The sequence below is a fragment of the Ptiloglossa arizonensis genome, chromosome 3, assembly GCF_051014685.1.
Source record: "Ptiloglossa arizonensis isolate GNS036 chromosome 3, iyPtiAriz1_principal, whole genome shotgun sequence".
In the NCBI taxonomy this organism is placed as follows: domain Eukaryota; kingdom Metazoa; phylum Arthropoda; class Insecta; order Hymenoptera; family Colletidae; genus Ptiloglossa; species Ptiloglossa arizonensis.
Genome location: NC_135050.1, coordinates 27241890 through 27260636, shown reverse-complemented (window position 1 = coordinate 27260636; position 18747 = coordinate 27241890). Strand labels below are relative to the sequence as shown.

General features: G+C 50.2%; 1 protein-coding gene across 3 annotated transcripts in view; it reads left to right on the top strand.

Moving 5' to 3' along the window:
- The first annotated feature begins 1491 nt into the window (after positions 1-1491).
- The window catches only part of Antp (homeotic protein antennapedia), a 40646-nt gene continuing 23390 nt past the window's right edge, over positions 1492-18747 (top strand). For all 3 annotated transcript variants that reach the window (XM_076305924.1, XM_076305923.1, XM_076305922.1), the window contains exon 1: positions 1492-3010. In XM_076305924.1, the coding sequence (XP_076162039.1) occupies positions 2206-3010 (805 nt within the window). In that variant the 5' untranslated portion in view covers positions 1492-2205. The remainder of the gene's footprint in view (positions 3011-18747) is intronic.

Genomic DNA, 18747 nt, shown 5'->3' with positions numbered 1-18747 from the left:
CTTAAAAAGTAGCTTACACGATAATGGTCCCGCGAAATCGAATCTATTCCGCCGCCATTGTTCACCGTAGAGGTTAAGGCGCGTTTGCCCCGTAAGAATCTTCGGAAAGACGCGTCCAAGAAAATTAAGACTCCTCGAAAGTTGCGGAACTCTGGAAAAGTTTCGCGCAATATTCGAAGCGACTCGAAACTTCGGTTGTCGACCGAACTGATTCGAATCGCGTCGAGGCCGGCACTGGCCGTAAACTCGAGTGAAGGGGTGGGGGTGGGAACGAGTAGGAAGAGAAGGGAGAAGTAGACGGTTTCACGATCAATTTACCGAGCACTATCTCCTCCAAGTTTCTTCCGTTCCACCGAGCGGTAGGAAACAATCGGTACACAGACCTCTTGGCTCCTCGCTGAACGGACAACGCGAGTCGGACGGTTAACTTTAATCCCTGGTATGACGCACCGTCGGTATGGAAGGTCTCCACCGGGGATCGGGAGATCGGTTGGGAAGGTTCGTTCGAGATGCCGCCGATAAGGGACCGACGCGACCTTAGGGCACCTAACCTCTGGTGAAAAATTCGCGCGCTTTTCGAAACTGCTCGCGCGTCTTTCGAGACGAGTTTTTCGTCTCTCCGTTGGTAAATTGTCGAATCGTCGTGGCAATTTGCCATTCGGTTCTCTCGGCGTACTTTTCCAACGTGGCTCGTTTACTCGGAACTCGCATCGAGTCGAAAATACCGAAGCGGTGGAGCGAGTTGCTTCTGGTTACGTACTAACGAGGAGACGCTCGCGAACCCCGGCGTCGGGTACGCAAAAAAAAAATTAGTAGGTCGGGGGCTTGAGGAGGAGGGGGCCGGGGGGAATCCCGGCGAAGCGTTCAGTAGCCATGCTGCTTAATGGACGGGAATTTTTCCAAATTTAACGATCGTTTACGCCCGCCCACACAGAAGGCACTGGGCAAAAGGTTCGGGGTCTGGGCGATGGCCGTCACCGTGACGAGCACGTGTGTAACTCGGCTTCTGTCACTCGGAGTGAAACTCCGCTCGGTTTGGTACAGTGTCGTCGGGACCAAGATATCGGCAAAAGGACGGAGGAGCTTTCGCGTACGTGTCCGAGATATCGTCCACGTTCAACTCGTACACGGGACTCAACCTTCGAACTCGAAACCGTTCTCCCTCTCTCTCTCTACCCCACGACCCCCGCGTAGGTGGCTCGTGTACGTCGTTGACCCTGATTTCGCGCTTTGCTTACGAAAATCCGCGCACGGTGGATAATTTAAACGAGCGATTCTCGCTTGGATGTTGCAGGTGCGGCACAACTTCGTTAGCAGGGTGGACAGAGGAACGGAACGTGTCTGGTGCGGCTTGGTGCTTTGAACGAAGATACCACACCGAAGAGGACGAAGAACTCTGATTACCATCTTCCCCTCCCCCCCTCGTGTACAAGTTTAAACCTCCCCCCCCAGACCCCAGACCCCCGAACCCCTAGACCCCCCCGACCCCCCGAACACCCCCCTTAACTTAAAGATCAAGCTCACGCAAGCTCGATAACTCACGGTTCTGTAGTGCTCCAGTTTCTGGTTTTTTCTTTCACCGTTTGCGGGTGCGAGCCCGCTTCCGGCTTCCCCCAACCCCCCACCCACCCCCCGCCCGGGAAGTGCGATAACGGGAGGAAAAGGGAAATCGATCCCGATGATACGCGAGTGATTTCGCGCGGTGATGGTGGTGTGATAGAGGAAAGAAAGAAGAAGAAGAAGAAGCAGAAGAAGAAGAAGAAGAAGAAGAAGAAGAAGAAGAAAAGAGAAGTAACGATAAAAGAGAAAGGAAGTGTGCCGCGCGTGTCGTCCGAGAGTGCGCGCGGTCGAGGTGGACCGAGATAGGAGTAATAATCGCGGCGACGGAGGAGGTGATATTGTATGTATAAATAGCGTATAGGTGTATACATATTCTATTACATGTGTAAGGACGAGTGACGAGTGTGTGTCCGTACGGCAGAGAGTACAAAGATAAGAGAAACGAAACGGAAGAAAGGGACACGGAGAGATACGCGCGAAGGTGCGAAAGGGTGTCGGAACGATTAAAGGTGATTTTCTCGGGACAGTGGGAAGGAGAGGCGCGAGAGAAGTAGGTGGATAAATCCGATCCAAAGGACGGAGAGTAGTGAGAGCACGCAAAAACACCGAGGTGGCATTAGCAGGTGGGACAGGTGGGACAGTAGCATGAGTTCGTACTTTGCGAATTCGTACATCCCGGACCTGCGTAATGGCGGGGTGGAACACCCGCATCAGCATCAGCAGCACTACGGTGCCGCCGTCCAGGTGCCCCAGCAAACGCAGTCGGTTCAGCAGCAGTCTCAGCAAACCGGGGATCCTTGCGACCCGACTCTCCTACGTCAGGGAGTGCCCGGTCACCATTATGGGGCCGCGGGCAGCCAGCAAGATATGCCTTATCCGAGGTTTCCGCCGTACAATCGGATGGACATGCGGAACGCGACCTATTATCAGCATCAGCAGGAGCACGGGAACATCGACGGCATGGGTGGTTACAGGTCGACGTCCCCCAGCCCCGGTATGGGCCACATGGGACACACGCCTACCCCGAACGGACATCCGTCCACTCCTATTGTCTATGCGAGTTGCAAGCTTCAAGCGGCCGCGGTCGATCATCAGGGTAGCGTGCTCGATGGACCGGACAGCCCGCCTCTCGTCGAGCCCCCGATGCACCATCAGATGCACTCCCAGCATCCTCACATGCAGCCGCAGCAACCTCAGCATCAGCAGCAACAGCAGCCCCATCAACATCTCCAAGCGCAGCAGCAGCACATGATGTATCAACAGCAACAGCAGACGCAGCCGGCGGCGCAACAGTCGCAACCCGGCATGCATCCGCAGCAACAGCAGCAAGCTCAGCAACACCAAGGGGTGGTCGCGTCGCCGCTTAGTCAGCAACAACAGGGTGCTCCTCAAGGCGCGGCGAGCGCCAACCTACCGAGTCCGCTCTACCCGTGGATGAGAAGTCAATTCGGTGAGCTTCGGTTACTTTTACATTCGAGTTGTACTTTTACTCGCGTTCGCTCGGCCCAACGATAGACAGAGTCCACTCGGTGAGCTCGACGTCTCTCAGTTCGTATCTTTTGCGTTTACTCGACCGTAGGTAATTCGGTGAGCTCGAGATATTTTAAATTCCACTTGCATCTCTTTTGCGTTGACTCGTCGTAACGATAGGCAACTCGGTGAGCTCGATATCTCTTAGTTTGGATCCGTATCTTTTGCATTGACTTATCTGTAGGTAATTCGGTGAGCTCGAGATATTTTAAATTCTACTTGTATTTCTTTTGCGTTGACTCGTCGTAACAATAGGCAACTCGGTGAACTCAAGATATTTTAACATCTACTTATACTTTTTTTGCGTTGACTTAGCTTAACCCTAGGTAATTCGATGAGCTCGTGATCGTTTAGCTCCTACTTACATCTTTTTTGCGTTGACTCGCCGTAACAATAGACGACTCGTTAAACACGAGATCTTTAAGCATCCACTTGTATCTTTTTCGCGTTCACTTATCTTAACGATAGGCAATTCGGTGACCACTTGATCTTGCAGTCTAGTTAGCACTTTTTCCGCTAACTTGCCTCAACGATAGATAAACGCTTGCACACCCTGTGGTGTGCAGGTTCGCTCGTGTGTGGACGTAGTATGCATTACCATGTTCGAGAGGAAAGTAATCAAATACGTAGGTCTAATAAGCGTATCTCTTCGCGAACGTTCCGACCTGATAAGAGCAAAGTTTTTAAACTCGCGCGAGAAGAAAGATCCCAAGTTTCATTGTATCACCGATAGACGATTCATTCGTTATTCGTTCGAATTAATCGTTTCTTCTAGCCCAACGTAAGTTTTCACACTTTCGTTCCGTGTTGATTCCCGAGTAGACCGCAAACGTTGCGCATTTACGATCTAACGCGTAAACACACGCGAGGAAAGTGCGCAGAATTTTCATACATCCGATATCAACGTTTCGTTCAGCACAAATGGACATCTCCCGCAAAAATGCCCAAACTCCGCGATCCTCTCGTAATCGTATCGAACGAATGCATTCGACTGCACCTACTTTGAAACTTTACGTCGAGAAACGACTTTGGTTCTCGATTTCATCGTTCCGTGTAGAGCACGGATATGTGGTCGGTGGGTTTACCAGGAAACGAACCACCCTGGTTAGTGCCACGTATTTGATTACCCAGCTCGATTAGATCGGATGGTAGCCGCGAAATTGCGGCGCCCCGAAAAAAAAAGTCCGTTTAGACGCGAACGAGATTCAACGTGGAGCGTGGTCTTCGAGGGCTGGTTAGAGAACACGGTAGCCGAAATACCGCGTGGAAATCATTATCGGGCGAAACTTTTTAGAGGCATTTGCACGAGACTATAATCATCCGCAACCGGTTCTCGCTTCCCACGGGGTGGAGAATAATTAAATTCCGTAAGAAGCTGCGGGGATTTATCACCGCTCCCGGCCAAATAATATTATCGACGATTTATTCCACGATGTTGGACGAGTTATCGGAATCGTCTATTTTGCATAAATTCGGTGGAAATAGAAAGCCGGTAGCCGGTACATCGGCCACGGTTTCGAATTCGCGCCCAAGTTATTCCGTTCGCGTCTCTTCTCTTCTCTCTACCATCCACGGTGCCGACCACCGGCCAGCCGACGCGGAAGACATCAATTCGCTCTTAAAAATGGAATCCTTGTATCCGATGAGAGAAGAAAACGAAGCGAATCGGGAGAGGGACAGCGGAGGAAAGAGAGAGAGAGAGAGAGAGAGAGAGAGAGAAAATAAAAACGGTGTAATTATGTATTCGCAAGCACAGAAACGTAATCGGGACACGTGACGTGGTTCTCGAAAATAGGCTCAAGGCTCGTTCCCGTGAGCGAACCAGAAGGTTCCGTAGAAAGCAAGGTTTCTAGAGAGGACGCCAGGTAGCCGGCCGCTTTCAGATTTATGCAACACAGTAGGTAAAACTAGACCACATTCGTACGGTTCGCAAGCCAAGATTGGCATAATGTCTCCAGTTTCTAGGTATACCGACGTCCCGAGTTATTTATTGCCCTGACCTTTTAGCCCGGTAGTTTCACCACACCGTACACCGTGCTGCTCTATCCCCCCCACCCAACCCCCTCCCCCCATAAAAGTTATCTTGCTGGCTGCGTTCGCGTTGGCTCCGCAGCTTGGCAGAGTCCTCTGCTCTCGTCCACTTTTATTCCCATGATAACTCGTGGTCGCTTGTTTCCGCGCGGACCTCGGCCACGACGAACCAGTTTCCTCGTTTTCACCTTCGGCGCGCGTTGTTCACCTACAATTCTACGCACGAGTGAAAAACAACGTTTTTCAGGGGATCGAAGAACCGTCGTTCGTTCGTAACTGACAGAGGGTAACCTGCTCGACTCGACGAGACACCGTTCCATTTCGTTGTCAACTCGAACACCATAGAACGCGAGCCGGGGGGCCACCTGCTCGCTGATATACGACGGGGGTTGCAACGCGGGAAAGGTTTACCGAAATTTCCTCGAGTCGTCCGTGACTGTAAAGAATCGCGGGGGTAATTCCGGTGTAACGAGTTGGAAATTTATGACGGCAATAACGAAGTGATAATGGCCGTGTTCCCCCTTCTAACTCGGAGGTATCTGTCCCGGGGTTAGGTAAGAGCACAGGTTTCGCCAACCCCCCGTTGCTTTTGCTCTTATTTCCTTTCGTTACTCCTTGGGTCACCGTTCACCAAACACCGAGGAACACCACCGAGCTTCCAAGGTCGTCTCGCGATCGTTTACCCCGATCCGTGTTTACCTTCTTCGCTACCCTTGCTCAGTCGATCGGTGAACATCGCGAGTACGAGTCGTCTCTTCGTATCTCTGCTAGAAACGTGACAATTTTTCGACGTTTTCTCGATCTTCGCGTAAGTCCGCATCATCGTTCACGATGTCTTCTTTCCGTGGAGTTCAACCCTGGTAAGTTCTCCGAGGTCTTCGGTCAATCGGGTCCTCCAGATTATATTATTCTTTGATTCTATTCTTTTCCAATCTCTTTGTTTTCCCATCGTTCTCACCGTACAGGAATCATTGATATTCTCATTGCGTTACAAAGTCGAAAACACGAGTTTTGTACACTGGGGACGTTTATTAAGAAAGATCTCGGGCGTACAGTCGGATACATCGACGCGTTTTCGTTTTCAGGATTTTTGTAAATTAAATTTTCGAAACCACGATATCGAATAGTCGACCAACGAATCGGTCGGTGGTGTTCGCTTTGAGTATTGTTTAAACAATGCACCAGTGCGGGACCATCTCTCGGTTAGGCTCGGAAGCTGGTACCGAGCAGCCCGATTCGCCGATAAAAAGTCCAGTTCACGATGACGATACTGGTCCGTGGTGTGCTGCCAGTCAAAGGAAGAAAGAGGATCGAGTGCCCGATTCTGCTCACAGATGTCGGCACGTTTAAGTCTTTTCTCGCATCATCGAGCAACATATATTTCCCATGGCTCCGGCAAACCGTATCGATCTTTCACTGTCTGCTTCGTGCCTCGCCATGCGAGGACGTTGAACGCGAAAAACGATTTCCACCGTCTTTCGCACCTATGATCGTCGCGGCGGACTTAATGGAAAATCTTTGGTCGTTCGAGGCCGATCATTTCAGGTACATTTTTCCCGTATCGGTCAAGCCCCTCTTCGTCGAATCAGACTCGTATTCTAACCGTTGTTTCGGATTAAGAACCATTGAAAACCGAACCAATTCTTATCAAAGATACCTACACGAATTGTAAACAGTCGCGTTAGTTTCCACGTCGTTACTTAGCGAATTAGAAGTAGTTGGAAGGCTATCGGTTCGTTCGTACCTCTTGTACGCAACCACGGAATCTAAGGTTAGGAATTGCCATTTTCTCGACGCTCGTCCTGCCTCGGAACCATAAATCCAACCAATTCGTACCGCGGAGGTGCACTCGAACGTTTCTTCGTCGCTGCTAAAAGTTCAATTCCTGGAACGTTGTACCAGTTCGTTCGTACACCGACCGACAACCATCGAACGTGAGGTTAGGAATATTGCTACATTCTCGGTTGTTCCAACTCTCGTTCGTCTCGGTGCGGAGTAATTAAAAACCCATTACCGAAGGCATATCCAATGTTTCGTTGAACGCGTTCGTTTCTCCGTCGTTACGTTACCAATAATTAAATTTCCGCAATGCTAGCAGTTTCCACATCGATTCGTAACCGCGAAATCCGAGGTTAGGAATTGCTACATTCTCGTGCGGGGTTCGTTAAAGAGTCAACCTTGTGAAACTGTACAAAGATACGTATTCTATCGAGCGCAGTACAGAGTCTGTCGCGTTGAATTTGTCAACGATCGATACCAACGAGGTGGCAAGTCGAATATCGTGTACTCGCGTCGAACGATCGCATTTATAATCCCAAGTATCCCGTTCAGGGGTAAACATCGATTTACATAGCGATCGGAGCTGAAACGCAACAGAAACGTCGATAGCGCTCGGTATTACGAAATCATATTCGCGCGTCGAATTCGGTCGTTTATAACGGGCCAATTAAATCCATCGGGGCTCGCAGAACGCGCGTGTACCGTGCACTCGAGACGTACTCGATCGTGTTCCACATCGAAATCGAACGATTCCGCGGCGACCATCCATCGAAGCTGCCTTCGATAATCACCCGATCCTCGATTTCCTTCGGTCGCTGGTCCGACGTTCACTCGGTTTCCCGCGCGAGCCTCTTTTAACAGTGTCTATTAGTTCCCGCTCGATCCTATTACCCTTACAGGGCTACCAATCATGATAAACTTCATATCAATTTATCTGCCTATCCATTCCAGGCCGTGGCTGCCCGTTTCTTTCCACGTTGCAAAACACCCAGCTGAGCTAAGCGCGCTATAAGCAGGACTCCATGAATAATGCATGGTTCAATTTTATAGATGCAGGTGCTCTCCGGGCATTTGCCCGGTGAAACCGCCGAGATTCCCCGCCACCTTTTGCGGGACACTCGCGTTACATAGGTTAGGAAATTCCGGCGTAGTTGGCTACCCCGTGGAAACCTCGGCACTCGAGAGACGCGCGCGCATCGGGTTCTCTCGCGAGACGAGGAACGTTTCGCGAGACGATCGCGAAACAGCTTGCCTTCTTCCAACCTCGTGGACTCTTCCGCCGTTTCTTTGATCCGCCATTAGCGACTTCGACGAGGATCGTTGCGCGCGCCTCGATCGCCTGTCGAGTCGTCTCACGGTTAATGGCGTATCGGAATTTTAGGGGGTTACCCGTAACGATACTTTGACCGCTTCTCCGCCGAGTTCACTTCGATAGACGCTTCGGGGAAAGAAAACGTAACCTCGTCTACCATCTTACTCGATGAAAATATTCAGAGACGAGAAACGAGGAGATTTTCGATCGAGATTCTATAGAACCCTTGCGTTTTGATCTTTGTTATTTCACTCGGCACGGGTCTCGTTTTGATCGATACTAAAGTTTCGTTATTCGATGAGAAATGGAAGTATTAAGTTTGTTGGAATTTCTTTCCCACGTCGAGTATTTAACCTACCTGTTAGCGTTGTTAATTGCGGAATCGTTATTTATAATCGGTTGCTGGATAAGTTTCGTCGTTCTAAAGATGGTACTACTGTACGATGAATACGTGCGAAGTTTCGCACAGATCTCTCCACTCGTTCGTATATTTACAGTTGTCCAAAGTCGAAGTGTCATAGTATTTTTTTTATAATGAAAAAAATGACAAAACTTATTGAACAACTTAGTATATGGATAGGATGTTAAAGAGGTGACAATTTTATTACGCTTTATAGTCTCCTTTTTCCTGGTGCAGATAGACCAGGCAGTTCTGGACATTTTGATAGATTTCGTCTCCTTGGACGTAACAATGGTTACAAAGATTAAACCTGGCATAGTATTGTATTGTGCAGAAATGGAAGACGACTCGGGGTGTGTGATTGGTGTTCAGAGACCTTTGGCACAATTCTAAACAGGATTCGCGTACTTTTATTTCCGAAAGAAACCCTAACACGGAAGTATGTAACACCGCCGGTCATCTTCTCGTCTCGGCACACTACACACGCAGAACCATCGTGCAAAGATCCTCGTAAGTTCGATGCTCGGAGACCTTTCGATCGCAAAGTTACGGTACACGTATTTTACTCCACAAAGGGAATAAAGCAATAGGAACGAAACGTACGTAACAACGCCAGTCGAGTTCTCATCTCTGCGCGCTATTTGCGCAAAATTGTTGCATCCCGCGAGGCGAACCCTCGCAAAGAACCGTGCCAGCTGTGCGGAACCGTGGATCTCGCGAAGAGATCTTAATGCAATCGTATTAAAAATTCCCGGAAAATTCGTAACAAGGGTATCTCGTTTACACCGTGAAGTTCTACAAATACGTTTTTACACCGAACTAACTAGAATCAATTTTAACGCCTACCGACTGATTAATGTTTCCGGTCAGGAGTCACGTCCCCGTGGAAAATAATTCCGCCCGTATTCGCAACGCTCTTTCCAAATGTAAACGTTCCTTGTCACTCGAATCTGCGCGCACTCGTGCACGTGCAAACCGCGCGGTATTAGCATTTCTTTCTACTTCTTCTTTTGTTTTTTTCTTTTTCCTTGACTCGATCGGCCGAGCGGATAACGCTCGTATGAATCTCGGGAGAAGCGTTCCGGGCACCGGCGGGTCTGCCGGAGTCTTCCGGGCCGTGATCGAGCCAATTAGCTTAATACGAGAAACAACCTCGAAATTATCTCCGCGCGCGAACACGGCCACGTTTGCTTCTCCGAGCCGTCGAAGCAATTACAATTCACCGGGCCGGGAGTGGAGAGGCGTCTCGGGTCCGCGCGTTATCTCGCGTCGACGTATGGCTCCCGAAACCCATTATCGTACGAAAGAAGCTGGCCATATTTCTCGTAACCGAGACGCATGAAACGTCATCGCAACACCGTGGAGAGTAACGCGCGATAGTGTTATAATTCAGGGGCTCTCAACGGCGTGACGCGAGTTAGCTGGAACAACACCAGATTCTCCATGGAATTCGAACGAAATTTGAAACGAGAGGGGAACCTTCGTTCCTACGGATCGAGAATAAAAATTCCATCGATCGGTGTACGCGCGTAATCGTCGGTGCAACGTCGAACGAACGCGATCTCGACCGAGATGGCAGAGGGAGGGGGGGAAGCCATCGACACCGGCGATGCATTTAATGCGCGAGATAATTGCGATCCCCTTGCGCGAAAAGATTTATGATATCGAGTTCCTCCATCCCGACCCCCACCTTACCGGCAAATAAGCGTGCAGCGGTGCAGTTACATAGGTGCGAGGCTTCCGTTATTGCGCGTACACGTGAGTGTACCTACGTGTACCAGCGCGCCGCGTTTCTTATGTAATCCGAGCGACCGACACGAATCTTTCCTCGTGTCGTATCAAGGTACACGCGCGCGCAACGAGTGCATTACCGCCGAATTAATCGCGCGAATATCCACGTAAACGGCCAATAACCCGTGCCGCGTAATAAGAAATTAAAGTGCTCCTCCGTTACCGGTCTCTTCGTTCTTCTCTACGTATCTTTCGGTTTTCTTCGTCTCTACCGATCAATCGAAACCGAAGTACGCACCAACGATCCTCCGTGCACGAGTACGAGGTTCACGTGACCGCTTTGGCGCGCCACGTGGGCGTGTTCATTTGGCAAAGGAACACTCGATATCGTTTATTCGAATTTCCGTGAATTTGTCGCGGGAGGCATCGAGACGCGACGAATCGCCAGGTTTTGATCGGTGACTTTGGCAGCTGTGTCTCGCGTAAGTCGTTTCTGGCTCGCTAGAAAGCCGCACGATTTATAGGGAGTTCAACGAGGGTCGAGCCCGCGACGAATAAATATTTTAATCGACGCGCGGAAGTATCCGGTGCACACGGTGGTGTACGTATTCGCGGCCGTTTCGAAAGTTCGCGGTTTTTCGTAGAGCAGTTCCGCTTTGAAAATTCTCCGGCTATAAATTATAACGGGGAACCGTTGCCAATGTGTAACTCCAACAACGTTGCAACGTAACTCGTCTGTGTTTTACGTCTGTTGCCGGGATTCCGAGAAATGATTACTGTCATCCATCTTCGTAGCAGACCCTTTTACGCGCCGTGTATTCGTAGGTTATGTTGGCAGTCGGGTAAACGCGGGAAACGAAACACGTGTTCTTAATACTCGATACAAACGTTCGTCTTCGAATCAATTCGTTCGTACGGTGCGAAATTTTAGCGCCACGGTGTCAACGATTCAGCGATTCGCGATCGAAGTATTCGATCCGGCGTCAGACGATTGCCAATCGTACGTCTTTTGTAACGGATCCTTTGGCGCTGGGTATTTTCGTGGGTCAAGTTGGCAGTCGAGTGGACGAACGACGTGCTCTTAATACTCGATAGAAACATTCGTCTTGGAGTCAATTCGCGCGCGCGATGCGAAATTTTCGCGCTACAATGTTACCGGCTCGCGACCAGAGGATTAGATCTGCGAGCTAAAGACGATCGCGCTGTCATTTATCTTCGTAACGGAACCTTTTCCGCGGGTTGCGTTGGCAGCATAATCAACGCGTAACCAAAACACGTGTTCCCGATGCCCGATACATTTAGTTTCGAATTAAACACGATGCGAAATTTTCGCGCCACAATGTTACCGATTCAGTGATTCATGACCGGAGGATTTGATCTCGCGTTAAATACGATTGCTGTCATTTATCTTCGTAACGGACCCTTGTACACGGTTCACGTTGGCAGCCCGGTCAACGCGTAGCTAAACGTATGCTCTTACCACTCGGTAGATCCGTTTTTCAATTGAATGCGATAGAAAATTGTAACGCAGGTAATATCGACTTATCTATTCGCGAACAGAGGATCGGATCTTACGTTAGAGACCGCGTTGCGGTACGCCCGTATCTAGATCGCGTGGGTAGGCAATTTGAAGGGGTAACGAAGCAAAGTACGTAGCTATTAAATTTAAACGATAAAAAGTACCACCACTTTTGTTAATTTATTTTCACTCGGTACCGGTTCGAGACGCAAATAAATATACCACAATTCCACGATATACCAACTTCCACGTACACGATGAACCAAAGATGGACAAAAAAGACTACCTCGTTTCGAACAACGCACAACGTTTGTTCGATCTCGGTGTTTCTAGAACGTAGACAGAATTTCGTATTACAAATTTCGTGTTTAAAAAAGCTGTTCACCTTTTGTTCCTCGTTCGAGATTTATTTTCCGTGATACGAATTTTAACCGTCTCGGTAACTAGGCGTCCTCGCGGTATCGCGGTACCACCGAATTCGTCGAAAGGTCTTCGGAGATGGTCTCGAAACGCAAACGGTTAATACCTGCGACCTTCTTTTTCTCCACGGAGAAAAAGTCCCTAGGTGGCATGTGGCGGGCGTACGGTTTTAACCTGGTGGGCGAGCTGGCAGGGGTCGCGGGGATCGAGATTCTCATCTCGAAATGCGTTTCGTTCTAGTCTGCGTTGCCAGACGCGAGATTGGTGTCCGTAACGATGGCGGCTTCGTGAGATATTCAAAAAGAGGATGGAGCCTCGGAGGGCCGGGAGAGAGGAGGAGCGTCGAGGAAACGACGCGAGAGCGAACGAGACGAACGGAAAGCGCGCGAAGGAGGGCGGAGGGCGAGAAAGGGGGGAAACTCGGTCGGAGGAGGGCGTAGGGACGGATGACGATGATGGATGGGTCCACGGAAATCCTATGTCCGTTTGCTTTTTGGGCCGCCGCCATGAACTCCCGAGACAACCATGGACGATACGGGCGGAGGGATATGGGTCCTCTGATGGACCTGCATGTATAAATTAAACCTAAAAATCGAGGGAAACTATAGTCCAAGCGGGCCAGAGGGGAGCTGACGCTACTGGAAGAAGTCTGGAAAAAGTTCCAGGAACGAGGGACGTCGGGGAACGAACGTTTCCCAGGGATGGAATGTTTCGTTAAAGAGGGATTGTCCTAACGTTCTGACTTTCTTTATTTCGAACACCGAGTACCGAATTAAAGGAAAAAGAACGATACAACAGCGAGAAACTCGAAGACACAAACTCCGGATCCAACGTAAACGTACAAAGACACGGTAGAATATTATTTCTTTGTACAATTACAAGATAGAATTTCAGTACCATGGAAAATACAGTAAAGTAGTCCGAAGCAATAATCGGTCGTTTGAAATTTTGTTACATCGACTGCAAGACGAACGCTACTAGAGTCTTCTTCTCCAAGGAGAGAAGAGAGCTCGGTTCCGAAAAAGAGAAAAACAGGGAGGAAGGTACCAACCGAAATAGTTACAGAACTCGCCGCGTAGGAGGAGTTTGTAAATTCGTTCGATCGCAGGAGAAGAACACCTGTCCCGGGTATCCCGTGTTCGTGGGAGTGCCCAACGGTGCTAAATTGAAACGGCAGAGCCGATCCGGGTAACGTGGCGTCTCGTTAACAATTGCGGGCGCTCGTTTCTCACAAGGATCCACCTACGATCCGCGGCGAGACAAGCAGGTGTAAATGAAAAGGGACGATCGTTGGACAAAGTAGGACATCGGATAAGCCGAGCGATACCCACCGTACAAATGCGTACGTCGTGCCGGCCCGTTCCCGCTGCTCATTATCTCGACCTTCCAGCAGCTCCTCCGGGCTTTCGGACTCCGTCTCCTTGTCCGGTTGTCTGCTCGTCTGCTCGCCGCGAGACAAAAAAAGGAACTCGAAGACGCGGCGGAGGAGGAGGAGGAGGAGGAGGAGGAGGAGGAGGAGGAGGGAAAGAAGGCCCTCCTATCGGATACGATGTGCCCTCCTCGGGGTCTTCTAAGTCCCCTCTATGAGTGTCGGTCGACTCGACGTTCTTCTTACCACGGCGTCGGCGACTTCTGTCGAATTCCTTTTCCTCCGTCGTCGTCGTCGTCGTTCTCATCGTCGTCGTCGTCTTCGTCGTCGTCTACACTTTGGTCCAGGTGGCTGCCCCGTGTTCGAGAGACGCATCCAGTTCGGCGTAGCGGGCTGGGCCCCGCAGCGGAGAGTAATCGCGACCAGCTGCTCAATTACGGAGAAACAAACGGAAGACGTTCCCGCGCGTTGTTTCGATCGCGTCGCGAGACGAGTTTTCCGTCGACGGGGACGGGGTTCGTCCCCCCTACCCCTTTGAGCGAGCGCGTTCCCGTGCGTTCCGTGTCCCGATGATAGCCGGAACGTTTATAATTTTTTTCCGATCGTGGATTCAGGAAGTTCGCCAAGTCCTCGGGAATGCGACCCTCCTTACGGTGCCGCGCATAAACAACCGGCGAAATTCCTGAACGAAGGTTATCTTGTCGGCGTCGCGCGACCCCTACGCGGAGGGGCCTACGGTGTCTCCGTGTGGCAAAAAACCCGGAGGAGGGTCCCCCTGGTTGCCCCTGTCCCCCGTTCGAAGAAAGTTCGAACGAAAACAACGTGACATAAAGCAGCCTAGAACGGAAATACAAAAAGCAAGACGGATAGCCCCGCTTAAAATATATGGCGGGCACGGACGGATACGGACCGCAACGGGTGTATACCCGTAGGAAGTTCGATCACGTGTACGGGATTAAAGGGATGCCAACGTTTCGAGGTTCACCGTTATACCATCGGAAAGGATTCGCCGCGCGGGGCGGTGATCGTCACCTGAACCGCCGTCGAAACGATCGTCCCGCGATATTCGCGCCAACCTGGGTGGGAGAATCCCCCTCCCTCGCTCCTCATCTTTCCACTCGGTCGGGGAACACCCGAATCCCCGAAATATCCATCGCGAGCGTTCTCCAAGGCGGTTCACCGGATTCCTCGCGATTAATCTGAACCTCTGTCAGCGACGTCGACCGGTCATATAATCCGACGGGGCTTGCACGGTCCGGAAAGAGATAGGGACTAGGGCGTTCGAGGGAGAGGGCGTACGATAAAATTAATGGGATATCTAGGGTATCTAATCGAAGAGCGTTTCAAGGCCTGGCCTTAAGGTGCCCACGTAAAGCTTAGCTTAATTGGGCAGCGAGTGGTGGCCGCGCCTTATTAGCGGGTTACAACATCCGGCTAGCTCGGCTCGTCTGAAAAGTCCTGCGTGTATCCTGCGGCGGGTCTGAAAGAGACCAGTCTCGGCTGGAGGAGAAGCGGAGAAGCGGAGCAACTAGCCTATAATAAGCCCGCGCGGTTGTGTACGTTCTGTTCTGTTCCGTTCCGTTCCTTCATGCTGCGCCAGTGAAGGCAGACCCATAAATCTCTCGGGCATACTCCAGGGGACATTTGATCCTTGCGTAACCCAACGCCGTTAATTTATTGCCCCGCGTTTAAAGTCACCTCCGTCCGCGAGAGCAACGCCGGCATCGGAACGCCGGTTCAGCATAAACCGAGGGTACCGGCCAGGTTTTCTTGTTATCGACCTCTTTAACACGCCCTGCGCCTCGTGTTCTCCTTCTCTCTTTCTATCTCTCTCTCTCTTTCTCGCGAAGGTCCCATCCTTTGTGGAGAAAAAAAATTCTCCCTAGGTCTCTGGAGCATCGTCGACGAGAGCACTTTTTCCGGGACCCACTGTTGTCCCATTGGTCGCGAGGTTCCGTGCGATTTCGAGGTTGTCGCGACTGCCCTGGTGACTACGCGTCTTCGGGTTCCTGGTCAATCGGCGAGAACGAAAATTCATTCCTTGTGTGCAGCTCGTGGGTTCGTCGCGGCCGTGTTTCCCACGACGTGTTCGCACGATGAAAACACACCATTAAATTCTTTCCAGCCTTCCAGGCTGCACGGCGGTGATTAATTCGCCGGAGATCACGCGCGCGGATAACGCTTTCGCACCGTCTCAAGGACTCTCGAGAGCGCCTAGGATCTAAATATCGTTCCCTCGATTCTCTAGCGTCGTGGCGCCTTTCCTCGCGGTGGAAAAATTCGGGAAATCGTTAGTTTGCGTCGCGTCGAACCCTGTCTGCCGCGAATCGCGCGTGGGCGTGTATTCCCGAGACATTTCGAGTCGTGGGAGTTGTCATCTTTGTCGGTTTTAAATGTCGAGGCTACGAATCTACTTCGATCGTCGAGAGGATTAATGTTCTTCAGGGGTTACGTGTACACTTCGAAGAAATTCAACGACGTCCTCTTGGTGGCACTTTCTACGTTTTTAAATATTTCTTACCGAAATATTTTCGCGAAGATACATCGATGCGGATGTATTTGAAAATCGGCAGTTTATTGGAGGGAATATTCCACGTTTCTCGATACTTTGGGACAGAATTTTATTCGCAGGTACCTCGGTGCACATTCGAAAGTCGATGGTTCATCGGATAGGAAATTCTACGTTCCGTGAATATCTTTGGAGAAAATTTTCTACGAAAGTACATCGATACGCGCCACGTTCGAACGCGAGTGTATCATCGAACGAAGGAAATATCAATGGCGGGCCGGATGGAAAATTTCGAATTACTCGAACCGCTCGGGCGTGCGTAACCTTAACTCGGTCACGTGTTCGGAACGAGCGCGCACTTCCACAACGCGTCTCTACGATCTCTCGGGCGTGGATTGGATTTAATTTTCGTTTCGCTAATAGCCGCAACACCGATTTCACTTATTTTCGATGAGAACGAGGGCAACGCGACGGTTCTCTATTTTTCGATCGATTTCGCTCCCTCCCTATTCCGGTCCGCGTCCTCCGCGTCTGCATAATCATACACGCGGCCGTTTTCCGCACGCATTACTGTTACGAGCGCGTTGTCGAGCAGAGAACGCCTCTTTAATTAAGCCCGCATGCTCGGTCACCGAGAAAAACCGGACCGTCCGATGTCTAATTCAGCGAGCAGACCAGGCTAATCGAGATTCGAGTCCTCGCCGATGGAATCGATCGGCTTCGAATGAGAACGTCGCATATTTAAACCCGGGAGGATATTGCTAATATCCTTTGGCCACCTTGTTATTAGGGTAATGGTTACCGAGGGCGGAGTCAACACGGAGGAACCATTTCTGACGCCAGAGGTGTCTGCACGAACCACCTTTATCGACGATTCGACGCTGGGAAAATCTCCGATACTTTTCCAAATGTTCAGCTACGAACGATTCAGATAATTCGGAACGCCAAATCTAAATGATCGAGAATCTCGAGAATTGAGAATCTAAACGATCGAGAGTTTAAAGAATTGAGAATCTAGAGAATCGAGTATCCAGAGAAACGAGAGTCTAAAAAATTGAGAATCTAGAGAATCGAGTATCCAGAGAAACGAGAGTCTAAAAAATTGAGAATCTAGAGAATCGAGTATCCAGAGAAAAGAGAGTCTAAAAAATTGAGAATCCAGAGAATCGAGTATCCAGAGAAACGAGAGTCTAAAAAATTGTGAATCTGGAGAGTCGGGGGTTCGAAGGATCGAGAATCTAGAGAATAGAGAGTCCGGAGAATCGGGAATCCGGAGAATCGCGAATCTCGAGAGTCGAGAGTTTGGAGAATCGCGAATTCGGAACGATCCGACCGGTTCGTTCGGGGAAGGTCTCCGTGGAGTTTCTATCCGCGAAATTCGCGTACCGAGATCCCATCTTTATTCTCCGTACGACAAACGAACTTTAATAGGAAGCAGTTGCACGCACCAGTACCGGGAATCAGTCAACGACCGCTTTTGAGGCGCCATCGTTATTAGGAATCTCTTTGATCGGTCCGCTCGCCGTATTCAAAGCCGCGGGCAGCTTTGGTACCGGCGGTGGTACACGTAAATCCTTCGTTCGCGAATCGTTTACAATTTAGGTAATAAGACTGTTATCGATAAAGAGGCATAAACTAATCGGTGCACGGTAGCTCGAGCGCGACGCCGAGCCGTTTCATTATTCGTGAACGCTTTGACGATCTTCTGGGTCAGAATCGTAGCTGGTCTACGAGAGCCACCTTCATTAACCGTACGACGAATGAACATTAATAAGCTGGCCAGCCGAGTGGAAGCGCGCATGCATGCACGCACGCGCACGAGAGAGTCGCTCGTTCGCTTTGATGAAACGCGGGATCTATGTTTATCTCGGGTATCCTTTGATTGGCCGACTAGGACTCCAACTTTGCGACAAACATCGTCGTCGTCGTCGTATTTCGGTCTCGATTTTTCGTCCGTCGTCGTTTCAAACGGGGAAAATTGGACACTCGTTGGGCGATCAATATCGTTGGAAGGCTTTGACGCGTTCGCGAGTCGGACGACTATTTATTTCGAAATTATAACAAATTCGCGGCGAACGTCTCGCGATCTTGAACGAAAGTTCCATTTTTCACGTCGAAGAGGGCGGTACGATCTTGGCCGAGCACCCGATAACGAAATTTGCGCGAACGTAGACCTTGAAACGGAGGGTCAAACGACGAACAATGCCCTAGGAAAACAATTCGTTGAAACGTTTGAAATCTCTAGGCTAACGTCGTCGGAATATTGTCCCCGAAAAAGGAAAATTTACTCGTCCATCGAATCTAATACCCGCTCAAGCTACTCAAGCTACTCGTACATTATATATAATCTAACCCACACTTAACCCTTCGACGACTGGAGGTAAACGTTGTCCGATTTTTGGAACATTGTCCACGTGAAATCGAAATCGATCGATCCGTCTAATACGCGCGGTGAGTATTCAGAGGGTCCCCGTTTAGAGTACAACTGTTCCCGTGGAGGCGGATACGTGGTGGAAGGTAGCGAAATCGTTAAAAGTTATAAGCAAAGAGATCGGTATGTTGTTAATTTGAGAGCGTAGCCCGAGGG